Genomic DNA, 21041 nt, shown 5'->3' on the forward strand with positions numbered 1-21041 from the left:
TTCCCAGAGTTCAGCCACCGCTGAGAGAACTGAGAGAGCCAACCAGACTCCAAACTACCAGATCTGCAGACCCTCTCACATCAATTCCAAAATTAGGGTCCCAAGACACTGCTGACTTTTCTAATGTGAAGCAACAGTTATTTGCTTAATGGTGATGTTGGCAGAAGTGAGACTTCATTCTGACAGTAAAGTTCAGCTGTTACTTGAGGCTCTGATGATACAGGGCGAAGTGAAAATGGAAAACTGTCGTTCCTGTTTGGTTGCGAACATGATGTTGGTTTGCACGGCAAAGATGGTTTCGATGTTGGACCACATTGGTTCTGTTGTCCAGAGAAACCTCTCACACACTCACACTGTGAACAGTGACGAGTACAAGGACATTCACATGGACAGAACACCAAGTTGGTTTGTTTTTAATGGTGAATATCGACTCTAAAACTACCAAGTCCAGGAGAATCCTGACTGGAACCAGGACCAGGAGAATCTGGACTGGGAGTCATGACACTGTGAGGTGGACCCTTTTTGTGGGTCAGTTTTTGGCCCATGGCTCTTACATTACACACCACTGTTGATGAAGATGAATGGATGATTGACTTGAGGATGTGCTCATCGGTCTCTTCTGAGAACTGACATTTTATTTATTTTACACTGCATATTTATGTTGTTTTCTCTAATATGCTGTGAAAGTCATTTATTTCTCCTGACTAAAAGATTTTTTCTGTGTATACATGCATTAAAGCATCTGACATTGTGTAAATATGTTCAGTCCACTCACACACACGCGACTGCAGCGAGCCCCTCTCTCCCCTCACTCCTCTCCCCCTCTTTGCATATGTAAAATGTAACTGGCGTTAATGAGAGCAGAACCTGCAGACGGCTTCAGGGGGAAGTTTAAGGAGAAGGCCTCAGGAAATTATGAGGCAAAAAATATTTTATGAATGTTCCATTAAAAATTGATTCATGCTCATTACTTTCTGTGATAACTTTCATCCACTCTGTATGCACGTGCAGAATTTCATTTCCTCCTCCAAGAAGAGGCATTAGTCGTTTGATGCAATAAGTGCTAAATATTCTTTCTCCGTAGATGCCTGAATTAGAGCCTTCTGCTAAGAATCTGCACACAAACCTATTACAGGATCAATAGCTATGAGGCTGCAGTCTGGATTTATCAGGTAAATGGAGACATGCTTCATTTTGCGTTTCGCTGAGTGAACTGAGGACACAGGAAGGCTGGACATGGGTCCCCTGTGACCTGACAGTCTGTTTACATGTCAGCAGTTTCAATGGAAAACTGAAAACTTTCCTGGTGTTTTTGAAAACGGCTTTCAAAGCTAGGTTCTCTATGTGCATGTGTGTGTGGTGTCATTACAAAAACAACCAACAGCTCCAACTAGTGGCCTTAAAGACACACTACACTGCCATGTTAAAAAAGAAACTTCTCAGAAACCAAAAACGATTCACTTGAAATGTCATCATGTAAACAGGACCTTACAGTCGGAACTGGATCTTCAAGTTAAATCTTCTGATGAAGATCTTTTTAAATTCCCAACCAGTGATGTGCGAAATGATTTAAAGTATCAATACTTTTGATAACTATTTTACTGTGTTGAGAATCAGTTCCCATGTTAAAATATCCATCTGAAGATATTGTCTATCAAAATGTAGAAAGCTTGTGATTTAGTCACTTTTCTTTAAAGATATTTAATGTTTTTTTTTCTTCACTGAATACTGGCACTACTTGTTTCACCTGTTATTGTGATGCCTGCAGTGGCTGTACAGATAAAACAAGCCTTATGCAGCAATTAGAGCATTAAATGATTTTGCATGCATGTGTCGTGTGAATATTGGGATCTGTGCTTGTATATAAGTGTTGGGTGTCTGTATTTGTGCTCTCTCATCTGCCTGCAGCTGTGGTCATATACTATTTGTGGAGTTGTATTGAGAATTTTTCATGATTAAAGCAACACTAAGGAACTTTCAGTTTTCGTTGATTTTGGTGGCGCCAGTGGACCAAAGCGGTAGTGTTTTGCCTGAAGGAATACCACAGTTCCCATGAGGACTAGCGCGTGGCGTGGTAAAATACTGCTCCCGGTGGCATGCTGTCGGACTGAACTCGCCTACATTTGTTTCCAGTGGCTGTGTGAAGGACGGATAACGACGAGGTCATGAATCTAATGGTGGCTAAACAATGTTTTATCATGATGTGACGCATGCCGTAAAGCAGTCCGCACATTTGGAGTTTTTTAGTGTGCAGGGTTCCTACCACCCTCCTCACAGCTGCTTAGTCCAAGTGAAAGCAATACTGACGCCCTCAGCCCATGACGGAGGGGTCATTCAACTAGTTATAAGTCAATGTATCATCACAAAAGATATTAAAATTTTTTATTAAGGTTGAAAAGTTCCTTAGTGCCGCTTTATGTACTCCATGCAGCATCGGATCTGATCCCCAGTCCTGTTATCAGTATGGCTACAGCTCTTATATAAAGCATGCACATAGTCTCACTGTGCCACTGGCACATGGTGCTTTAGCAAAGCTTCTTAAATCTCCCAGTAATGCCCTCGGATCTTGAGAGAAAAAAAAAAAACAAAAAAAAATTGTCCATATTTAATACAATGTGATGAATATACAGAAGGGAGCCGTACTGGATTGATTTTGTCACAGATCCATATTGTTTCTTTTCTATATCCTCCTCTGTTTCTGATGAAACTAAACATCCCCATGCTGTCCTTGAAATAACCCACCTCATCTTCCTCCAGTGGTCGAGACAGAGCTGCACCGACCCCAGCACACTCTCAGTGTTTTTACAGCCTGAGGGCTCTAACTCTCCACCTCCGCTCTTATCACACCCAGGTAGGACATTAGAGCTGATCTGATTCCAGCATCTCTGGAGAGCACTGGAGTAGATCAAAGAATATGTGCACATTAAGTGTAATTTAGGCTGTTGGAGTGTAATGGGATCAAAGTATATCCTCGCAACAAAACCTCGTCCTCACCTTCTTCTACCTGAAAATACTTTATAGAAACACTAGATCATCTGCTTTTGCTTCGAAACTGATTCACAAAGTTTTTCTTGAGACACAAATGTTTACCATCGTAAATCTAGACTTTCCACAGAACCAGGCTCAGAGGTGGAGGCATTCTGCTGTTCTGGGTGGGGTTAAGGGACAGAAGGAGAACAGGGTGAGAGACGGAGTGTGAGGAAGTTTTTGGGATTGCTGGTTTATTTAATGAAACCAGAACACACACAGAGAACAATACTACGCTATAAACATTAACAATGGAAGGACACGTTCATCTGTATGGACAGAACACCAAGCTAAATTGTTATTACAGTGGCTGTCAACTCTAAAACTACCAGGCCCAGCAGAACCTGGACTGGGAGTCATGACGCTCTGGAGGAAAACATTGTTCTTGTTTGTGCCTCTACTGAGCAGAACAACTGTTTACTATGGCTGCACAGAAGCAGCATTTCACAAAAGTTGGTCTTTCCCTGTTTTATGTAGATTGAGTTTTTCCCCGTGTTTCAGTGGAGGCGGAGTCAGAGTGTTTTCAAAAAGTTAAACCTTCAAAGCGTGTTTCAAAAAGTTGCATTTTCAGTGCAGGAGCACCATTGTGTAAATTAACAGTGAGAACATATAATTAGGTGGGTGATGTGATAATGTTGCTCATCCTCATCAGGATCCTGGCGCTGCTGTTCTGGATCTACTGCAGTCTCTGGAGGCTCCAGTCAGAGATCTGGATGAGGACTGCGGTGGTCCAGCCTGGAGAAGAGGAAGGTGAGGACGAGCTTCTCTGCATCTGCCACTGTGAGTGCTGGGTGGAGTTTAGCAATGTTCCTGAGATGAAAGCATGATATTTTGCAGAGGGGTTTGATGTGTGTGTCAAAGGCGAGCTGAGGGTCCATTTTAACTCCCAGGTTAGTGACAGATGTGGAGAGGTCGAGCAGCAGGATGTTGTGGTCGACAGCGGTCCAGAAGGATGAGCAGAGATGGCCATCACGTCTCCACCTCCGGGTCTGTTCGTGCAGAATTCGTCCTGTTAAAGGGAGTTATTTATTTCTTCCCTCTTACTTTCTGCCTTTTATATAGTGCTGTTGTCTCCAAAGCATGCTCACATAATGACTTATAAACAGTAAAACAGAAAAGTAAAAGTCATAAGACTTTCCTTGATTAATTGCTTGAAATCTGATGATCCCTTCACATTTAAACTAATGACTCCGTTTAAGAGAAGTGTCACTGACAAATTAGCAGATGGTGCACGAGCCTCTCGTGTTTGGAAAATTTCAACGACCCCTTAGAGGTCAAAAGAGACTCTTCAGTCACACTCTGACTTTTTTTCTTCTCTTTTTTTCCCTCCTATACACCCCCTCATGCAGAAACCAATTTGGGACCCTTTCCCATTTACATTCTATTATTCAAATTCTAAAAGAGTGAATTAATGAGTCCTGCCTCCTGATGGGCCGCTGTTGTCTGCATAGCTTAATTAGAATAATCTATCTTCATGGGTCAGCACACACCGAGCCCGGCAAGGCTGAAACATTCCACCAGAGACAGAGAAAAAAGTCATGAAAAGAACGACGCAAGTTAGTGGATGACAGAAAACATGCAGAGGAATCATGGTGAGGCACATTTACCTCCAGCTATGATCACCCAGCCAGCGCTTGAATAAACCAATTAAAATGCATTTTCCTGGCTGTACTTCAGCATTTCTTCAGGAGGAGAGTGTTGAGTGAGTTGTGAGCTGAACAGACCCGTTTCACCACAGACCACAGCAACTGATAATGTCATTAATTGCAGAGCATCACTGATGGCATCTGTTCCACGGGGGAAATGTCTTTCTGTGTGAAGGCTCTTTGCGGTTGCCTCACTTGGGAGCGTCAGTGAAATGAAAGAGCTCCGGCGCTGTGAGGCTGTCAGGATGGAGATCACCGGGAATTAAAACCACAGCCTGGATTACATGATAAGTTTAGAGGAGGAAGAGCAGGGAATGGAGTTTCTTCACTATCCGGCTCATACTGGACCATTGTGGTTCGAGTCAGGCCTTTGAGGTTCAAAAGCACTCGGTTGTTCTGTTTTGAAACGGCTTTTGGCTCATTGACTGAAAAATAAAAACTTAACCAAACATCTGCAGTCCATTGTTTTTCACTGTTTAGATTCTCAGTCCTCGTCTACTTGACAATGTTTTCAAGATAAAAAAGGAAACTTTTGTAGCATTTTGAGATGTTCCATTTACACAACAGTGCTCAGTCAGTAGGAAATGCAACTTTTTCCAAATGCTCTGACTCTGTATGTTGAAAAAAAAAAAAACTGCTTTCCTGAAAAGCTGCTCGTGTGTGGTATCTTGGCCAGGGTAAATGGTGTTAGAGGAGGAAGATGCTCTATAATCTGGATGTAAGAAGAGGAATATCTTCTACAATAGTTCTTCTGCACATGCTCAGTTGACAGACAGTAACAACAACGGCCGCCTCCACAGAGTCCAGTTGTACAGTCCAGAGCAGGAGTTTTATAGTTGAGTCGTCTGTAAAGGCATCCGGTTCGCTGTCTGTGTAAACATGTCCATGTATTGTTCTCTGCATGCACGTGTTTGTGTGTGTGTGTGTGTGTGTGTGTGTGTGTGTGGCTTCAATCAACAGAAACCACCTGTGGCCCAACATGCTAAACAAAATGTTGCCGCGCAAACTTGAAACTTTTCTGAAACAAGAACGCAAAATCGACGCATTTTCACAGGAAACCAAGTGTAAACAGGGCCAAAATGTTGAGCAGCCTAAACCTAATAATATATCTGTAAGTGCTCACAAAAACAGGACCAATAAGCACAGAACAAACATTTAAAAGCAAATGTGATTTTAAACTGTAGATTTAAAGAGCTCTGCTCCATTGGTGCTCTAAATTGCTTTATTCCGCAGCAGTCTTTACATTAGCACGCCGCCAGCATTAATTACAGCAATTAAAATAACTTACCAGGCTGTCGAACACAGACATTAGGATTAGCACGATGGAAGGACACCACAGCAAAACGGCGAAGCGCAGTTATCGTTGCAAGTGTCTTTTATTCTTTTCTCAGACACAATAGAGCACATAACCCAGAGCACAAAGGGACGAGAGGGTGGATGAGAGGTGGACGTCCTGTGATGAGGGGAAAACGACCCGTCTGGACAATATGTCACCACTCAGGCTGAGCAAAAGCAACTTAGTGGAGTCTTTTTCATTTTTCTTCTTCTTCTTGCATTAACAAATTATACGTGCATGTCTTATCTGCAATATCAAAAAGAAAACACATTTTCTATAAATCACGTTGTGGAGTCTGCCCGATTGGCTGGCGGCTCTGACATCGGCCAGCTACGGTTCCCTCAGGTTTCGGCCTTGTGATGCTTTGTGGTTATTTCTCCCATCTTTCCCTTTACAGTACAAAAAACCCCCAATCACCTCCGTCTCCGTGTTCAAGTGATTTCAAGAAGTCTGAGAGGTCTCTGCAAAAGAAAAGGCTTCAACAGCACGAGTCAAAGCTACATTTTGATCAAACACAGGTCTGCAGTTGACATAGCACTGGAAATGACAGGAGATGAAATCACTTACACTGTAAACAGATAGCATTAACAACTTAATCTGATTCACAACAGTAATATATATTATTCATTTATAGTTTTTCCTCGTAGCTCTTATTTATACAATACTGGCTTTAAAGTCAACATCTTCCATTTGTTTACTTGACATGTAAGAAAGAAGAATGCTACATAAGCTCTGAATTATATGAATTGCCCTCTAAAAACTCCACAATATTTATTATTTATCATTATATTTTCATGAAAGTGTTGCCGTTTAGTCCTTGGTACCTTATCTACAGACACATTCTACAAGGCGGAATGGATTCATGTTCGACTCTCAACAAGCAGTGTTGATTTTCACAAATGCCAACAGTTGCACCTCCCTGAGATGAAGACCATACTGAAATTAAATGTTTCTAAGCCTGTAAAACATACAGTGGTACACTGCATAAACTGCAAAGGAAAGAAAGAAATCCTGGTTTCTACTTGCTGATGGACTAGTTGTACTGTGTGTTCAGAGCAGGGGGCTCAAACTGAGGCTGGACTGGGAACCACCGCCGCCAACAGGCGCTTCACTGTTACTTCATTCCCTCTGTGTTTAATTCATTTAAATTTAAAACAAAAACTGACATTATGAAATGAAAATTAGATTTTAGAGGATGCATGTAAATGTGAGTGTGTGTGGTTGTCTGTGTTTCTGTCCTGTGATTGACCGTAGACCTGTCCAGGTGTGTCCTGTCCTCACCGGTAATGAGCTGGGATCGGCTCCAACACCCCACAACCCCTTACAGGATTATGTAGCATGGAAGATGGATAGAAGGATTATATATTTGACATCAAATGACATGACTGTGTGTTATTTACATCAGCTATCAGAACTGGAACTGGCCCCCGAGCCTCGAGTTTGAGACCCCTGGTTCAGACTAAGAAAAGACAGATCTGTTGGCTTGTTTCACCTTTAATCCAATTTTTGCTGCGTTGGGAATGTTCTGTCATGATAACAACGCTCTCACCAGCTCTAACCTTTGAACCTTGGATGCAATAACTTGAGAGAGTGGAGCTATGTTTTCATTCTGCTCCGACTTTCTAATTGAACTCAAATCTGGAGCTAGCTGCCACGACATAACCACTCTTTTCAGGAACTGCAGGCTGTAGAGTGATCCATGTAGGCTTGGAGTGTTGTGGTCAAGTTTAGAGATCAAAAGTTACTTAAAAAAAAACCTCAAAGTTTTTGGACAAACCTACTGATTGTTAAGAGTTGGAGTTTGCACATTCTGAACTGAATCTGTTTCCGTTTTCAGCTCCACACTTGATCATTTTCAGTTTAAATTGTGCCATGCATCTCGACATCTAGTGAGCCTTTTTTTATTTATTTTTTTGTCGGGAAAGTTTTGCATTTACATGGCCACGTTCTGAAAACAATGTCCAATTACACAGAAGTGGCAGAAATGCTGAAAAGAAGGCTATGTCGGTTAAATTGGACCCATGTAAAGAAATTCTGTGAAAATTCTGGAAACAGCCAATTGCTTAGATTTGCTATAACATGAACTTCATTAATTGTCTGTCAGCTTGTGTTCGTCGTTCCCAATGCACTCTGGTGAGAGCGAGGTTAACACCACTGCGAATGGAAAGTGGTCCTGGACTCAAGGTTTCCCCGAAAGGTGGAATGTGTGTCAGTTCTGGTGGTCTTCTCACAGCACAACCAGAACACAACCCAGAGAAAAGTGATTTACTGCTCAGTATCGTCAATAGAAGGTCGTCCCATTACAATATACAGCGAGAAGTCTGACCGTGTCATTATTGCCATCAACCCCTTTTAATCCACAAGGGGATTTAGGTCCACTGTAAGATCATATGCAAAAAAAAATAAAAATAATAAAAAAAAGCTGAGTTACACTGTGTGTGCCGTACAGAAATTCTGAGCAGAGACATCAATTTAATCTTATTTGAAGCCCACAATGCTAGAATATAAATGTTAGCCATAATGTATGCCCGTTCTCTTTCAGACTCGGCTACGATCCACTCAAATGAAAGCAAACAAGGTCAGTCAATTGGAAACTCCACCTACGAGTTAAAAAGTAGAATCTAGTCCATGCATTTTCAGAAAGGCTGCCGTGTTGCAGACCCACTTCAGTGATATCTCACACTGTGAGTGGATCGGAAAAGAGAGAGAGAGAGAGAGAGAGAGAGAGAGAGAGAGAGAGAGAGAGAGAGAGAGAGACACTAAACACAGCTGCAGTGGAATGTCAGAGGTCGATGGTCGAGCGGCCGGCGACGTGGAGGAGCTGCTCGAGCTGGACTTCATACCGACAGGTGAGAGCTGGTGCAGTGTCAGAGAGTGGCAGGAATAAAAGAACCAAAAACAAAGAAAAAGTCCTGATTCTCCTCTGTGTGAGGCCGTCCAGAACAGAGTGAAGAGAGAGACAGAGAGAGAGAGAGAGAGAACGATGCGGAGGAGAGCGAAGCAGGGCAGAGGCAGAAGAAAGCAGGGCAAGCTGACCACAGCTTGTCTGACATCAATCCAGTAGTTGGTTTTTGTTGGGCGTCCCACGCTCACTGGACACATATCTGATTCTTCAGACTGGAAGACAGAGAGAGAGAGGCCAAACAAACAGTAGAACAGTCAGAGAAACACATGATGATGCTTCCAAATAAAAAAAAATACAGATAAGTCCACAGATTTGGTGAGAAGAACTGGCTTTTGATGCCAGTTGCTGAGAGAGAGAGAGGGAGAGAGAGAGAGAGAGAGAGAGAGAGATAGAGAGAGAGATAGAGAGAGAGAGAGAGCAGTCCTTCAATGGTTTGTACTTTTTTCAAACTCATAATCAGTTGCTAAGAAATGACTGTATCATCGCAGTAGGGTCTTGATTCAGTATTATTCACAGTGCTGCACAATAAAATACTGTCTACCTATTATCCCTGAGCATGTGTGTATTATGACATTTTGACCAAAAAGAGCATCCACTAATGACCCAACATGTTGTCTACGCTGTTCTCAGAGTTCCTGCTGTTTCCGGACATTGTTCCTAAAACGTTTGGTGTTTACACTGCAACGTTTAATATCTCGATGGAAACGAATCCTGCAGCGCCCTGCGGGGATACACAGCGACAGCCCAACCGGGGGCGGAAACATGACAGACTGACGGCTTGCATTGTTTGCCTTGCTTTGTTTTTGCTGCACATAATCAATGCGGCTTCCTCCCGTCGGGGTTGGGGGAATTGCATGTTGTCTTGAGGTGAACCAAGCAGAGTAATCACAGTCTACTCCGGAAGAGGAGTCTCCCGCTGTGTGGACCCCTTGAGCACAAAACAACAAACTGTCATGATTATTTGACTTGAAAGCTTAATGTGGCGAAACGCTCACGAGGAGCACAGAGTTACTGCAGCAGCGGCGGCGTCTTGGAAGAGCAGAGACGAGCTTTTAGTAAGGTCTAAGACCGAGACGTCTGAGCCCGACCACCGACTGAGTCCTGCTGAACCCACAGATTGGACAGGATTTGTCTGTATTAAACTGTAATAGTATTTGAAAAAACAAATCAATCTTTACAACATTTAAGAAGAGCTATAAAAGCAAAGCTGGATCCATCATTACTAACAGCATTTGGAGTGACACGACAGGATTTCTGTGTGCTCTTGGAGCTCAGGCACCACATGCAAATATGAAACTCGTCACAAACGTAAATAATAAAAATATCACATTTCAGCTTAAAGCATCATGTATGGAGCCTTGGTGGCATCTGCACCACCCATCTTTTACAACTGGAGTCACTTCCCGCTGATGGTAGGTGAACCCAGGGTACGAGTCAACGGCCCGACACATGACAGCGCAGAGAGAAACACTGAGACGCAGAGGAACGCTAACAGAGTGCTAACCGCTGCCCCACGAGAACATCTAACGGTAAATAAACAAAAAGTGGGGAGCTCGAAGATGCACTCTGATAAATTAATGATGTGCACAGGAACACAGAGCCGCTTTCTGCTCTCACAATCCAAAAGTTTTTGAATTGAGATTAAGTTTGTGGTGATTTTCCCTTGTTGGAATCAACAACAACAACAACAGAACCTGACTGAGTGCTGATGTTGCTCTGGTTATTTATGGGCTTTTAAATCATTCATGAATGGCGGAGTGGAAGGTGGACGTGAAGATTACACACCGAGCCGAGGCCTGGTTTGGTGCTTTATCTGCACCAAACCATTTTACTGCATCAAATTAATGCTTTTTCAAGGAGGAGCACTGACATAATTCACAGTTTGTTTAGTTTTTTTTCCATTCTCATCAATATTAAAGCATCTCCAAACTGTGGACATGGTTTCTGCTTTCTTGCGTGCCTTCGGGCAATGTTGCTGACGCATGACGTCCTATCAGTGCTGCTGCAGAATCGGACCCTGGAGTGGTATCGGTGGAGCCCAATTTGATAGTAAATGAGATGAGAAGTGAACTGGAAATATTAAGGTATGAATTTGTAATTCAAAGAATGCACAAACCGAAAAAAGAAAGAAAACATAAAGGCACTTTAAGATAACAATGAAAAGACACAAAAAATGATATTTTTCTTATTGTCATGGAAGTAATGGAGAGTTTGTTGGTTGATGATTAAAAAAAAGCAAACATAAAGACTCAAGAAGAGAAAAACAACAAAATAAGCAGAGCTGCAATAATTTTTTTTCCTTAAAACCAGTAACGGATTCCTTCGATGCCACAATGCACTGCTTTACATTTCTGGCATCATTCATATGCATGAATGCTCTCTCAATCCTGAGCTTTATGTCTCTGTTAAAACCTGCCTTAATTACAGTGCATTCAGGATTAGGTGGAATCTCCTCTCGGCTCCCTGGATGAAACGATCTCACTCAAAAGAGTCGCTTCTTGCCTCCGAGGCATCCGTCACTTAAGTCACATTTCATTCGATATGATGCCGCCTGCGAAGCCTCGTTAAGACGCGAGGGTCCCGGGGAGCCCGCTGCTATTTGTTTAATTTAACATCTCATTACAGCAGTGAGCGCTCAGTCGGCCTACAGCTGGACGGCCGGCCACCTCTGAGAATGCCGCCTTCATTATAGTTGTTTGTGTGGTCAACGCCGGCTGCGGCGAGCCAGGCAACCTCATAAAGACACGGGCGTGAGCGTGAAGCCTGCAGCCGTCAGCGTGTTCATCCCCGCTCCACTCCAGGGGCAGGAGCATTTCAAATACAGTGGGAATCCTGCACCTGCCCACAGTCTAGACAGTAAATGATGTTTTCCTGCAGCTTTGTGGTTTCTGTGTTTAAATGTGAAAGTCTGATGCAAAGCTTGCAGCAGCCTTGCAGATGTTTGTTTTAACTCGGATGCTTTATATACAGACTGTGGAATGATGTAGTGGGTAAAACAAGATGACATGTCTGGTTTGAGACCAGCAGATTCTGTGTGCAGATTTTATATTTTGAGTCCAGAAACATGAATCTGACTCTACGGCCTCATTTCCAGTGGTTCAGAGCAACGTTGTCATTTAAACGGACACCCAAAACTCAACGGTAATGTTTTTTTTTTCACTAGTAAACAGACGGTGAATTACTGGTAGGTGTGGATATGAGTCTGTGTGATTGTCTCTCTTCGTTTGGCCTGTGATGGACTATTGACCAGTCCAGGATGCACAGTGCCATCTCCGATAATCAGCTGTGATCGACTCTGCCTCCCTGCAACCCCAAGTTTGATAAAGTGGTAAAGACGATGGATGGATGCTTCATCTGCACTGTTATCAAGCTGCTGCAGCTGGAGGAAAAGGTGTTTATGGGAGTTTTTTGTGAGTAAATTGTGAGTAAACATATCAGTAGGAGGAGAAAGATAGTTGGTGCAACACCAGCAACGCCGTCAGCAGAGACATTTGGAGCTGTTGAGTTAGGCCCATTTGACACTGGTTGCTTTATGGATCCGGATTAGATCCGCAGCAGAAAGTTACGCAACACAGCAGGCTATATGGTGATATGTATATGGCTACTAGCAATTAACCCCCGTTGTGTTAAACAGCTGTATTTCCACTGGATCTGAGTGGATTCGGAGTGCACCGGAGGCTGACCATCGTCACCATATAAATATGTGTTGTGGACTACAAGGGTGAATTTTTATTTTGGAGAACCGTGGCGTTATGGGTCCGTCATCTTTCGTCCAATCCCTGGCGCATTGGTTGCTGTATGTGGAGACAATAGACTAGCTGTTGGATAGAAAGTGACATTGGTGCTTCCCTACATACCACTAAACTACACAAACTTTCCCTTTGGTGGCTGTTTTGGCCTGATTACCAGTCACCTGCTTGAACGGAGAGGGATTCTTAAACAATGATCTGGTCCCTGAACGGGTCTGAACGAACCCGCGAGGTGCTTTACTTTGAGCTGCATTGACTTAAAACTGTGCAGAGGCACATTTAACACTCCTGCATTGAGTGATGTGACTCTCCATATTAATCAGCAGTGGATGACGGTGTAGAAGTAGCTGTCGTCTGATAAATTCCTCTCCAGCACGGCATCATGTCCCACACATTACTGATGAGCACTTGGAACAGATTAATCACTCCAGTGATTCGCGCAACATTTGAAGGACTCCTCGGTGCAAATGAATTCAGGAGTGAAAGTGAGAAAACTAAAAAACCTTGATGCTGTTTTCCTAACCCTCCATCAAAATCATCAAATGTGCATCCTCCTCGAGTTTTTCTAAGGAGCTTGAGGATGATACATGGACTCAAACTCAGCCTTCAAGCACCCTCCACTGTCACACTTTCACATATTCCAGTGAAATTCTTCATACGTAAAAAGGCTCCCAGCTATCTTCTTAAGGCAAAAAGAGTCTTCATAAGTAATTCAAAGTGCAGCTGGTGTAGGTTACACAGCTTCACGACCTCCGCTGGCCCAGATTAACTACACAACCTGGCTGTTTCCACTCCTCCAAAGTGGCTACTCTTCAACTTATGTATTCCTGTGGCGTGTGACAAATTGTGTCAGCACATTACTCTAGAGAAGCATTTTTCATGCATAATTCATCCTGGAGCCCACATTCCACATGGACATTTCCAAATCCCTTTGAAGTTAATTCCCTCTCCGCGATAAACAGCTCCGCTCGCTCCGGATGCGTTGTAGCTTATGATTGTCTGTGTTGGGAGAAGTCACCTGTCCGAAACGATTTTACTGTACAACGTTGGATTGCGGGAGAGATTTGCATCTCATAATCCACCGTAGCAAATAAAAAAAAAAGAGAAAAAAAACTCTCCCTGAGTGAAATTTCTGCACAGTTGAAAGGCTTTATGCCTGATAATAAATGACTGGAGGTCATCTGGGTTTAACGCTGAAGCCACTTCATGCAGCACAGAAACAGGTCCATGTTAGAAAAGCTCCTCGCCGTCAGGACTGCATGGGGAAAAGAACATCGAGTGGATTACTGGGGATCTCTGCTGTCCATTGATATTCTGTAGCTGGTTATCCTGTGTAGTCCAGAGATAATCCAGCTGACTGCAGGGTAGAAACACAGTCGCAGAAACTTACATTTACAGCTATCGGCAATTTATGCCCCGTTTTCACAACGACCTTTGAAGTGTGTGTTTTCATTTCAGAAAGTTACATGTCCTGAAAATCATGTCTGTTCATGGAAACGGCAGAAATGCTGAAGACGATGTAGTTATCATGCCAGGCCATGAGTTGGTGCTGTTGTTTGTTTTTATGCTGAAACTACACTCACAGAGAACAATACACTGATGGGAGAGCAGGGACATGTGGACAGATGACCAGATTTGATTGTTTTTACTGCCAAAACCACTAAGTCCCAGATGAATATGGACTGCTTCCAGAAAGTGTCATTTTCGGCTCCACGTCTCCATTTCTCCATGACAATGGAACCCGAGCGTTTTCAAAAAGTTCCACTTTGTGAGCCGTTTTCAAAGAATTTGCAAAGACTCATGCAAATGATGAGTACATCACGCAAACGGATGCCCAAAATGCTACCAAAGTTTTTTGTTTTCAGTTGACCGAATGGTGGAGGACATGGGCGGAGCCTGCTAACTACATCCAGTAAGACGATCCTGTCACCATTCAGAGCACACCATTGTGCTGAGTTCAGGTTTTAAAGTTTTAGTCAATTATACAGACTGGATTTCCTCCCTTTTGTTGTGGAAAGGATTTGGCACATGTGCTCTTTATACCCATAACTCCTCCACCAGGGGTGTCAAACACATTTTAGTTCAGAGACACTTTCAGCCCAGTTTCATCTGGAATGGGCCAGACTGGTAAAACAGAGAAATAACAACCTTTAAATTTAAACTTTAAAAAATGTCTTTGTTGTGGCTCAGAGTATATGTGAAGAAAATGTCAGTATTTTCACAAAACCAAACAATTACTCCTGAAAATTGCTGCAGTCTCAGTATAAAGCCAATTTTGATAAAACCTTCTGGTGTGACATACCATGAAATGTCCAAAAACACACTCCTCCAGCTGTTTCATTCTGCATGTTTTTACAAACTCCCCCTGACAGCATGGCTTTGAGGTTAATCTTCACTTGCTTGCTTTCCGAGCAGCATCACTGATATCTTAGCTCAGGTCTCAGTGTTGTGCTGTGTTGCTCCTCTGAAGAAATAAGTTCCAAAATCATAGTTTTCTTTGATGTTTGTTACAATTTGCTTGGTGGTTTTGTTGGATTGGAGACTCTTGCATGCTGGTTCTTGCAAGCTGCTTATATTTGACACCCCAAATCCCAAAACCCCCAGATATCTCTAGTAAAGGCTGCAATTGAACTACAGGATGTTTCCAAATGAAGGACATCATTTCTTATCAGGTCAGAATTCATTTAATACAGTGTGTTCTGATCTTCTGCTTCCGCGTTTCATACACAGGAACTGGGCTTTTTCAGCGGCGCTGAACTATTCCCATGCAATCAGGAAGCAAAGAGAATACGTGAACACCCTCCAGTGAATGACAGGCAGTCAAATGAAGGAGGGTCGGGTATCTTATCCAGCATCTGTACCGGCGGGCCCCAGAGAGGCGGCGAGCACGAGAGCGAGAGCTCCAGAGGAGAAGAAGAAAGCAGGTGAGCTGACAGGCACTTGCCCCACTAGGAGGTTGACAATTGCCTGCTCCGCAGCCAACTGGGTCCCTGAGTTATCTCCGTCTGCACAGGGGAATTAATTAAGGGCTTGATGATCGAGGGAAATGAGGCTGAATAATAAAAAAGCATGACAATCTCCCTCTGTGGTGTTGCCTCTTTTGTCCTTCCCAACTCATCATGCCGGGAGCCGCTGCTGTCATCGACACTCTGCTCACCGCACACACATTAAGGCGCTGTGGAGAAATCCCTCCACTGAGCAGGTAATGGGCACAAGGTGTTAAAAATGCCCGGGTCCTTGGTGGAGCTCTGCTGTACATCACAGAGCCATTACATGGGAAGCAAGAGCTGGAAAAATCTGGGCGCTGGAAATTCCCCGTGCCTCAGCCTGGGCTGTTTTCTGCTTCAGCACACAATGCAAAGTACACACTCAATATTTATCCTTCCATTGAGTGTGGAAGCACACGTGCTTCGAATCATTTCCCAGAGTTTCAAAGAGCAATCTCCAAACCTCAGACTCTGCTTCATTTTAGGGTTTATATTTCAGAAAAGGTTTACTTTAACATTAACAATGGGAACAATGGGAGCACACGGACATTCAGATTGTTATAAGGCGACTGCAAACTCTAAAACTACCAAGTCCAGGAGAAAATGGACTGGGAGTCATGACACCCTGGAGGAAAATGCTGCTGTTGTCCCTTTACTGATCATGTGCAGAAGAACAGTTTCCCATTCCGGACGGCACCCAAGTATTTCCAGAAAATGTGGTTTTCTCCTGTTTCCTCGACAACGTAGCCCAAGCTTTTCAACCTTGGGAAGCATTTTTAGAAAGTTGTGTTTTCAGTGACTCCAAGCACCATTGTCGCATAAACGGAGACCCAAAACGCAACAAAAGTTTATTGTTTTCACTTGAAATCGTTGCTGTTTTCGTTGCCCTCACCGAGCTGCGCCCTGCTGCCCTGAACAGGATATAACTGGTAAAGAAGACGGATCAGTGGATAAATATAATTGATCTTCCAGCTGAGTCAAAGCCACCCCAGTCGACAGTTAAAGACCGTGCTTCCTTCTTTCCTCCTGTATTTTTCACAGGTCCATGCTTCTTATCGATCCAGTGAGGTAAAAAGTGAAGCTCACGCCTCTACAGGAAACTAATTTGTTCTTGCAGTGTTTTCTGCTTTGAAATGCAAATAGTGATGGAGGTGGAATGGGGCAGAGTGTGCAGGCTGACTGATGCTCCCCTCTGAAGACCCCAGAGGCCATTTTGCTTCCATGTCCATTTAGCTGCGGTGTTCTTCTTCACGGTGGCAGAGACTGCAGTAGAGCGATGTAACAAATGCTACCACATGAATCTTCTTTCCTGCCAAACACAGAGTTATATATGTTATCTGAATCGCAATGAGGGCCAGTGTCAGGACTGATTAAAGCTTCCCTTTACATGCTTTGAAGATGCGATAATTTGTATGCACATGTTTCACTTGTCTGAAATTGCCGGAATGGAAGCAAGGGTTCGGTGGGGAAGGATCACGTCGGCACTGATGGTGATTTGCAGCCGTAAGGACAAAGCCCCGAGGGGCTGATTGCTTCCCCAGTTAGCCTTCGAATGCTGTCTGCCATGCCTGAGAGCGTACTAAAGGCACCTATCAATGACACCCAGAGGAACGCTCCACTGTGGCCTCTGCTGTTTAGTTCATCCATCCATCCATCTCCGACACCGATTCCAGTTGACTGTAGGCCACGGCAGGTTACAGCAACTGTAGATGTGCCAACTAATCTCAAATGTATCCAGAAAACAGGGCAAAACGAACATAAGGAGAACATGCTAACAGAAGGACCCTGAAGCCAAACCAGGATATTCTTGCTGTGAACGAGTTTTAAACACCAGAACACCAAGAAACCTGGATTCTGCACAATTCGGCTCAATAATGCAGCTTTTTCAACCCTGAGAAAGATAAAAACTACAAAACTCATCAAAACTAATTGACACACATCAAACCGGGCCTGTGTGATCAACACTTTATATAGAAATCATTTCTGTTATGAATCGAGGATCCTCTCTCAAAACTGCTGAGTCGACCTCCATCCATCCATTTATCCACCTTCAATAACACTTCTTTCAGTTCAGGGCTGTTTAAAGATGAAGCCAAATTCAGCTAAATGAGGATGAAGGCAGGTGACAGCACCAAACCGTCACTGAGCCGACAGAAACACACACACACACTCAGATTCCGCATTTATGGGCAATAGGCCTCCATTACACAGCGACGATTCAAGCAGGAAAAAGAAAATGTTCCCAGAAAATGTTCACATTTTCACGTTATAAAAATAAATGGAAACAGCAGAAACACTGAAGACGATGTTGTTAGCATGCCAGGCGTGTTATCCAATGGAAATGTTGCTGACAATGACGAAAAATATTCATCAATAAAACTTTTTCACAGATGAACACTTATTAAAAAAATTAATCTAAAGTCAAGACATGAAGACAGAGACTGTGACGAAATATAACTGACGCTTAAGTCAACAAATAAAAACTTTCTATTAAGTTTTCATTCATGAAAAAGTTTTGCTGATTAATATTTTTTCTAATCGTTTTGGTCAACAAAATGAACACTACTCGTAATAGTACTCATTATCATCAAGTTGCTAAAGGTAAGCACTCGTACTTCTACTCATCCTATAAAAAGTGTCATCGGTGCATCCCTGCTATAATCTTATGTTCAAAGCCTTTTGGTGCTTCTTCTTGAGCGTAGAAGGATGGAGCTGGAGAAAAAACATATTTACATCACGAGAAAGTAGAAAGGTCCAAAAGCCCCGACTGGAACTGGGGATCCAGGACAACGCCGTTTCAGCTGCTGCTTCAATCGACGGGTGGAAAAAGAAACAATCAGGAACATCAGACGAGTTTGATGTTTTCATAATTGTGAGCTTGACTGAGTGAAGCTCCGTTCCCGGCGCCGGCTGACAGCAGCGCTTCAAAACCAGACAAAAATAAGTGTTACGCCCTGACAGGGAGTTTGACACTTCAGTGCGCTGAACATCAGCCCGATGACAAACCGCCCCGGGCGACACGGTGACAGGCTTATTGTTTCACTGCAGGGGTAAAAATAATAATAAAAAAAACCTCAGTCTGTTTCAGGATTTATCTTTGGGACTGAGGCCTTAACTTGAGCTGTTAATACGTCTGAATGGCTTCTTCACGCTGCTGCTCATTAGTGAGGCGTTAGTGTGTTCCAAACCCGAGGGGCGCTCTGCATCTGAAGTCGATAAAGATCCCAGGAATGCTTGTGTTTGATGTTGTGTTGATAATAATAATTTAAAAAACCTACAGCCATTTTTTGCCAAGCTATCCGATGATAATGAAGATTTATCTATTGTGCAATCGAGTGTAGGGGGAAACTATTTGATTTTTTTAAGTTTTAAATCTCAGGCAAAGTTTTTACTGTGATTTGGCCGAAGCTGGACGACAATCACACTTCACCTTACTTTTGAATTCATAGCTGTTCAGTCAGTGAGGTTAAATGTCAAATACATGTGAGCTCTGCTTCTTGCAGAGATTTTGTTTCAGAATGAACTTGCACACTTTTGCACTGACCTACAGGAAATATTTAAGCAGTGTTAGATGTTTTCAAGTGAAAACGCATCATTTTTGTTCAGTTTTGAAAGTGCTGTGGTACAAAACCCTGATAGCCACTGAGGAGTGATTCTGAAATGTGTTTTGAAGTTCAGAAAGTTCAGATTTTTTGTGACACAAAGCCAATATGTGACAGTGACTGTCTGGACAACTTCCCCAACCAAACAGTGAGCGCTGCATTATGCCTCTTCACACAGGAGCTGAAGGTAAACCGGAGGAACTGTCCCCATGAGTCTCAGTCCAGTCGTGATCTGACACGCGTGGCGCTCAGGCTCTTTGTGGTGAAGTGGAGGGATGAGTGCATGCAGAAGAGACACACGGCACTTCAAACCCACCCTGCTTCATATCTGTGGGCTGAGCGTGGATCAAACCAGCAAGATAAACAGAATAAACGCTGCTGCTGCTGCACCTGTCAGCTGGATTTAACTTGGCTGAATACAACACATATTACAGTAGGTTCTCGTGCAGCTGAGGACGTGGGATGAGTCAGATCCCCTGACACACACGAACACATACGCCATGGATGGAGTCATGGCACCACAGTGAAGGGAAAACTGACAGCGAGATCCCAACACAGAGCTTCTTATGGATTATTTAGTCATGATGTTGCCATAAATGTATTGATGCAGATGTTTCAGTATAACAAAATACACGCAATAATGGATGGACCGCAGTGGAATTTTTTTCAAAACAGACCTTCATAAATCCTGAAGGATAAATCCAATGACCTTATGCAGTGAAAACAGATGAAGTTATTGGTAAAACAAAGATGTTTTCACTGGTTTCAGCTCTTCAAAATGTATAAATGTATTTTTTGGCTGAATTTGACAGGATGTGGTTTATTTCCTGATAAAGTTCTCTTTCATTGTGACTGTTACCATTCAGGAGTTAGTCATAAAGTTTAATTTACGGAAGTTTAAAATAATTTGTTTCTTCTATTGACGGTGAAAACACTTTGAGAGAAGATTTTTACCCGTTAGCAGGACGCTCAGTGGTGTCGTGATCTGCATTCTCAACTCAAAGCAGAAGCATTCCCCCTGACGCACAATGTCACTTAAACTCACCGGGTTGTATCGAGGATGTTTAGTGAGTTTGAGTACTCTGTGCAGTACTGAGGCCAAATCTCTGCATCTGTAGTTTGTTTTCTCACAGTGATAAAACATGCGTTTTGAGGATCATCAGAGACTGTAAATGACCCTTGCGTGTGAATGTGGGTGTGACGAGGGGTGTCCCGATTCGACATTGATATCGGATATCGGTCCGATATCAGCCAAAAAGCGAGTATTGGATTTTATCGGATTGCCTCTAAAATCTCTGATATAAGTGAAGCAGTCCATTTTCCGCTCCAGCACTTCTATCCATAGGTGACTCTGGTTCACATTCTCAACACAGTAGGTGGCGGTAATGCACCTTAACGTTGGTGCCGTCTGCCACAAATGCCACAGAAGAAGAGCACCCGGATCCAGGAAATAGAATGTCTCTGATCCAGCATGCGGAGCCCATATGATTACAACACCACCACCACCTATGTGTGTGTGCTACTGGAGGAGCAGAATGTCGGCCGTGTGGCAGTATCTTACCGTAAACTCAGACAAAGGCGTGCAACACTTGTCATGCTCAAGTTTCCCGTGGTGGCAGAGAACCGGGAAAGTTTAATACGACCAACCTCATCACACATATGAAGCATGTTGGTTTTTTTTTTTTTTTTTTTTTCTTAGTGAAGACTGAGAGCAAGTCAGTGAAACTGGAGCAGTGAAATATTAAGTTTGAGCAGTTGGACAGTGGACAGTATTGTGTTGTTTTTGTTG

At 43.2% G+C, this 21041-nt stretch overlaps 1 protein-coding gene across 1 annotated transcript in view; it reads right to left on the reverse strand.

The window, feature by feature from the left end:
- Positions 1 to 9083: 9083 nt before the first annotated feature.
- Positions 9084 to 21041, reverse strand: part of zmat4a (zinc finger, matrin-type 4a) — a 147318-nt gene continuing 135360 nt past the window's right edge. The window contains 1 exon segment of the mRNA XM_030105329.1: positions 9084 to 9126. Coding sequence (XP_029961189.1) covers positions 9099 to 9126 — 28 coding nt within the window. The 3' untranslated portion in view covers positions 9084 to 9098.

The sequence above is a fragment of the Salarias fasciatus genome, chromosome 12 (genome assembly GCF_902148845.1).
Source record: "Salarias fasciatus chromosome 12, fSalaFa1.1, whole genome shotgun sequence".
NCBI lineage: Eukaryota > Metazoa > Chordata > Actinopteri > Blenniiformes > Blenniidae > Salarias > Salarias fasciatus.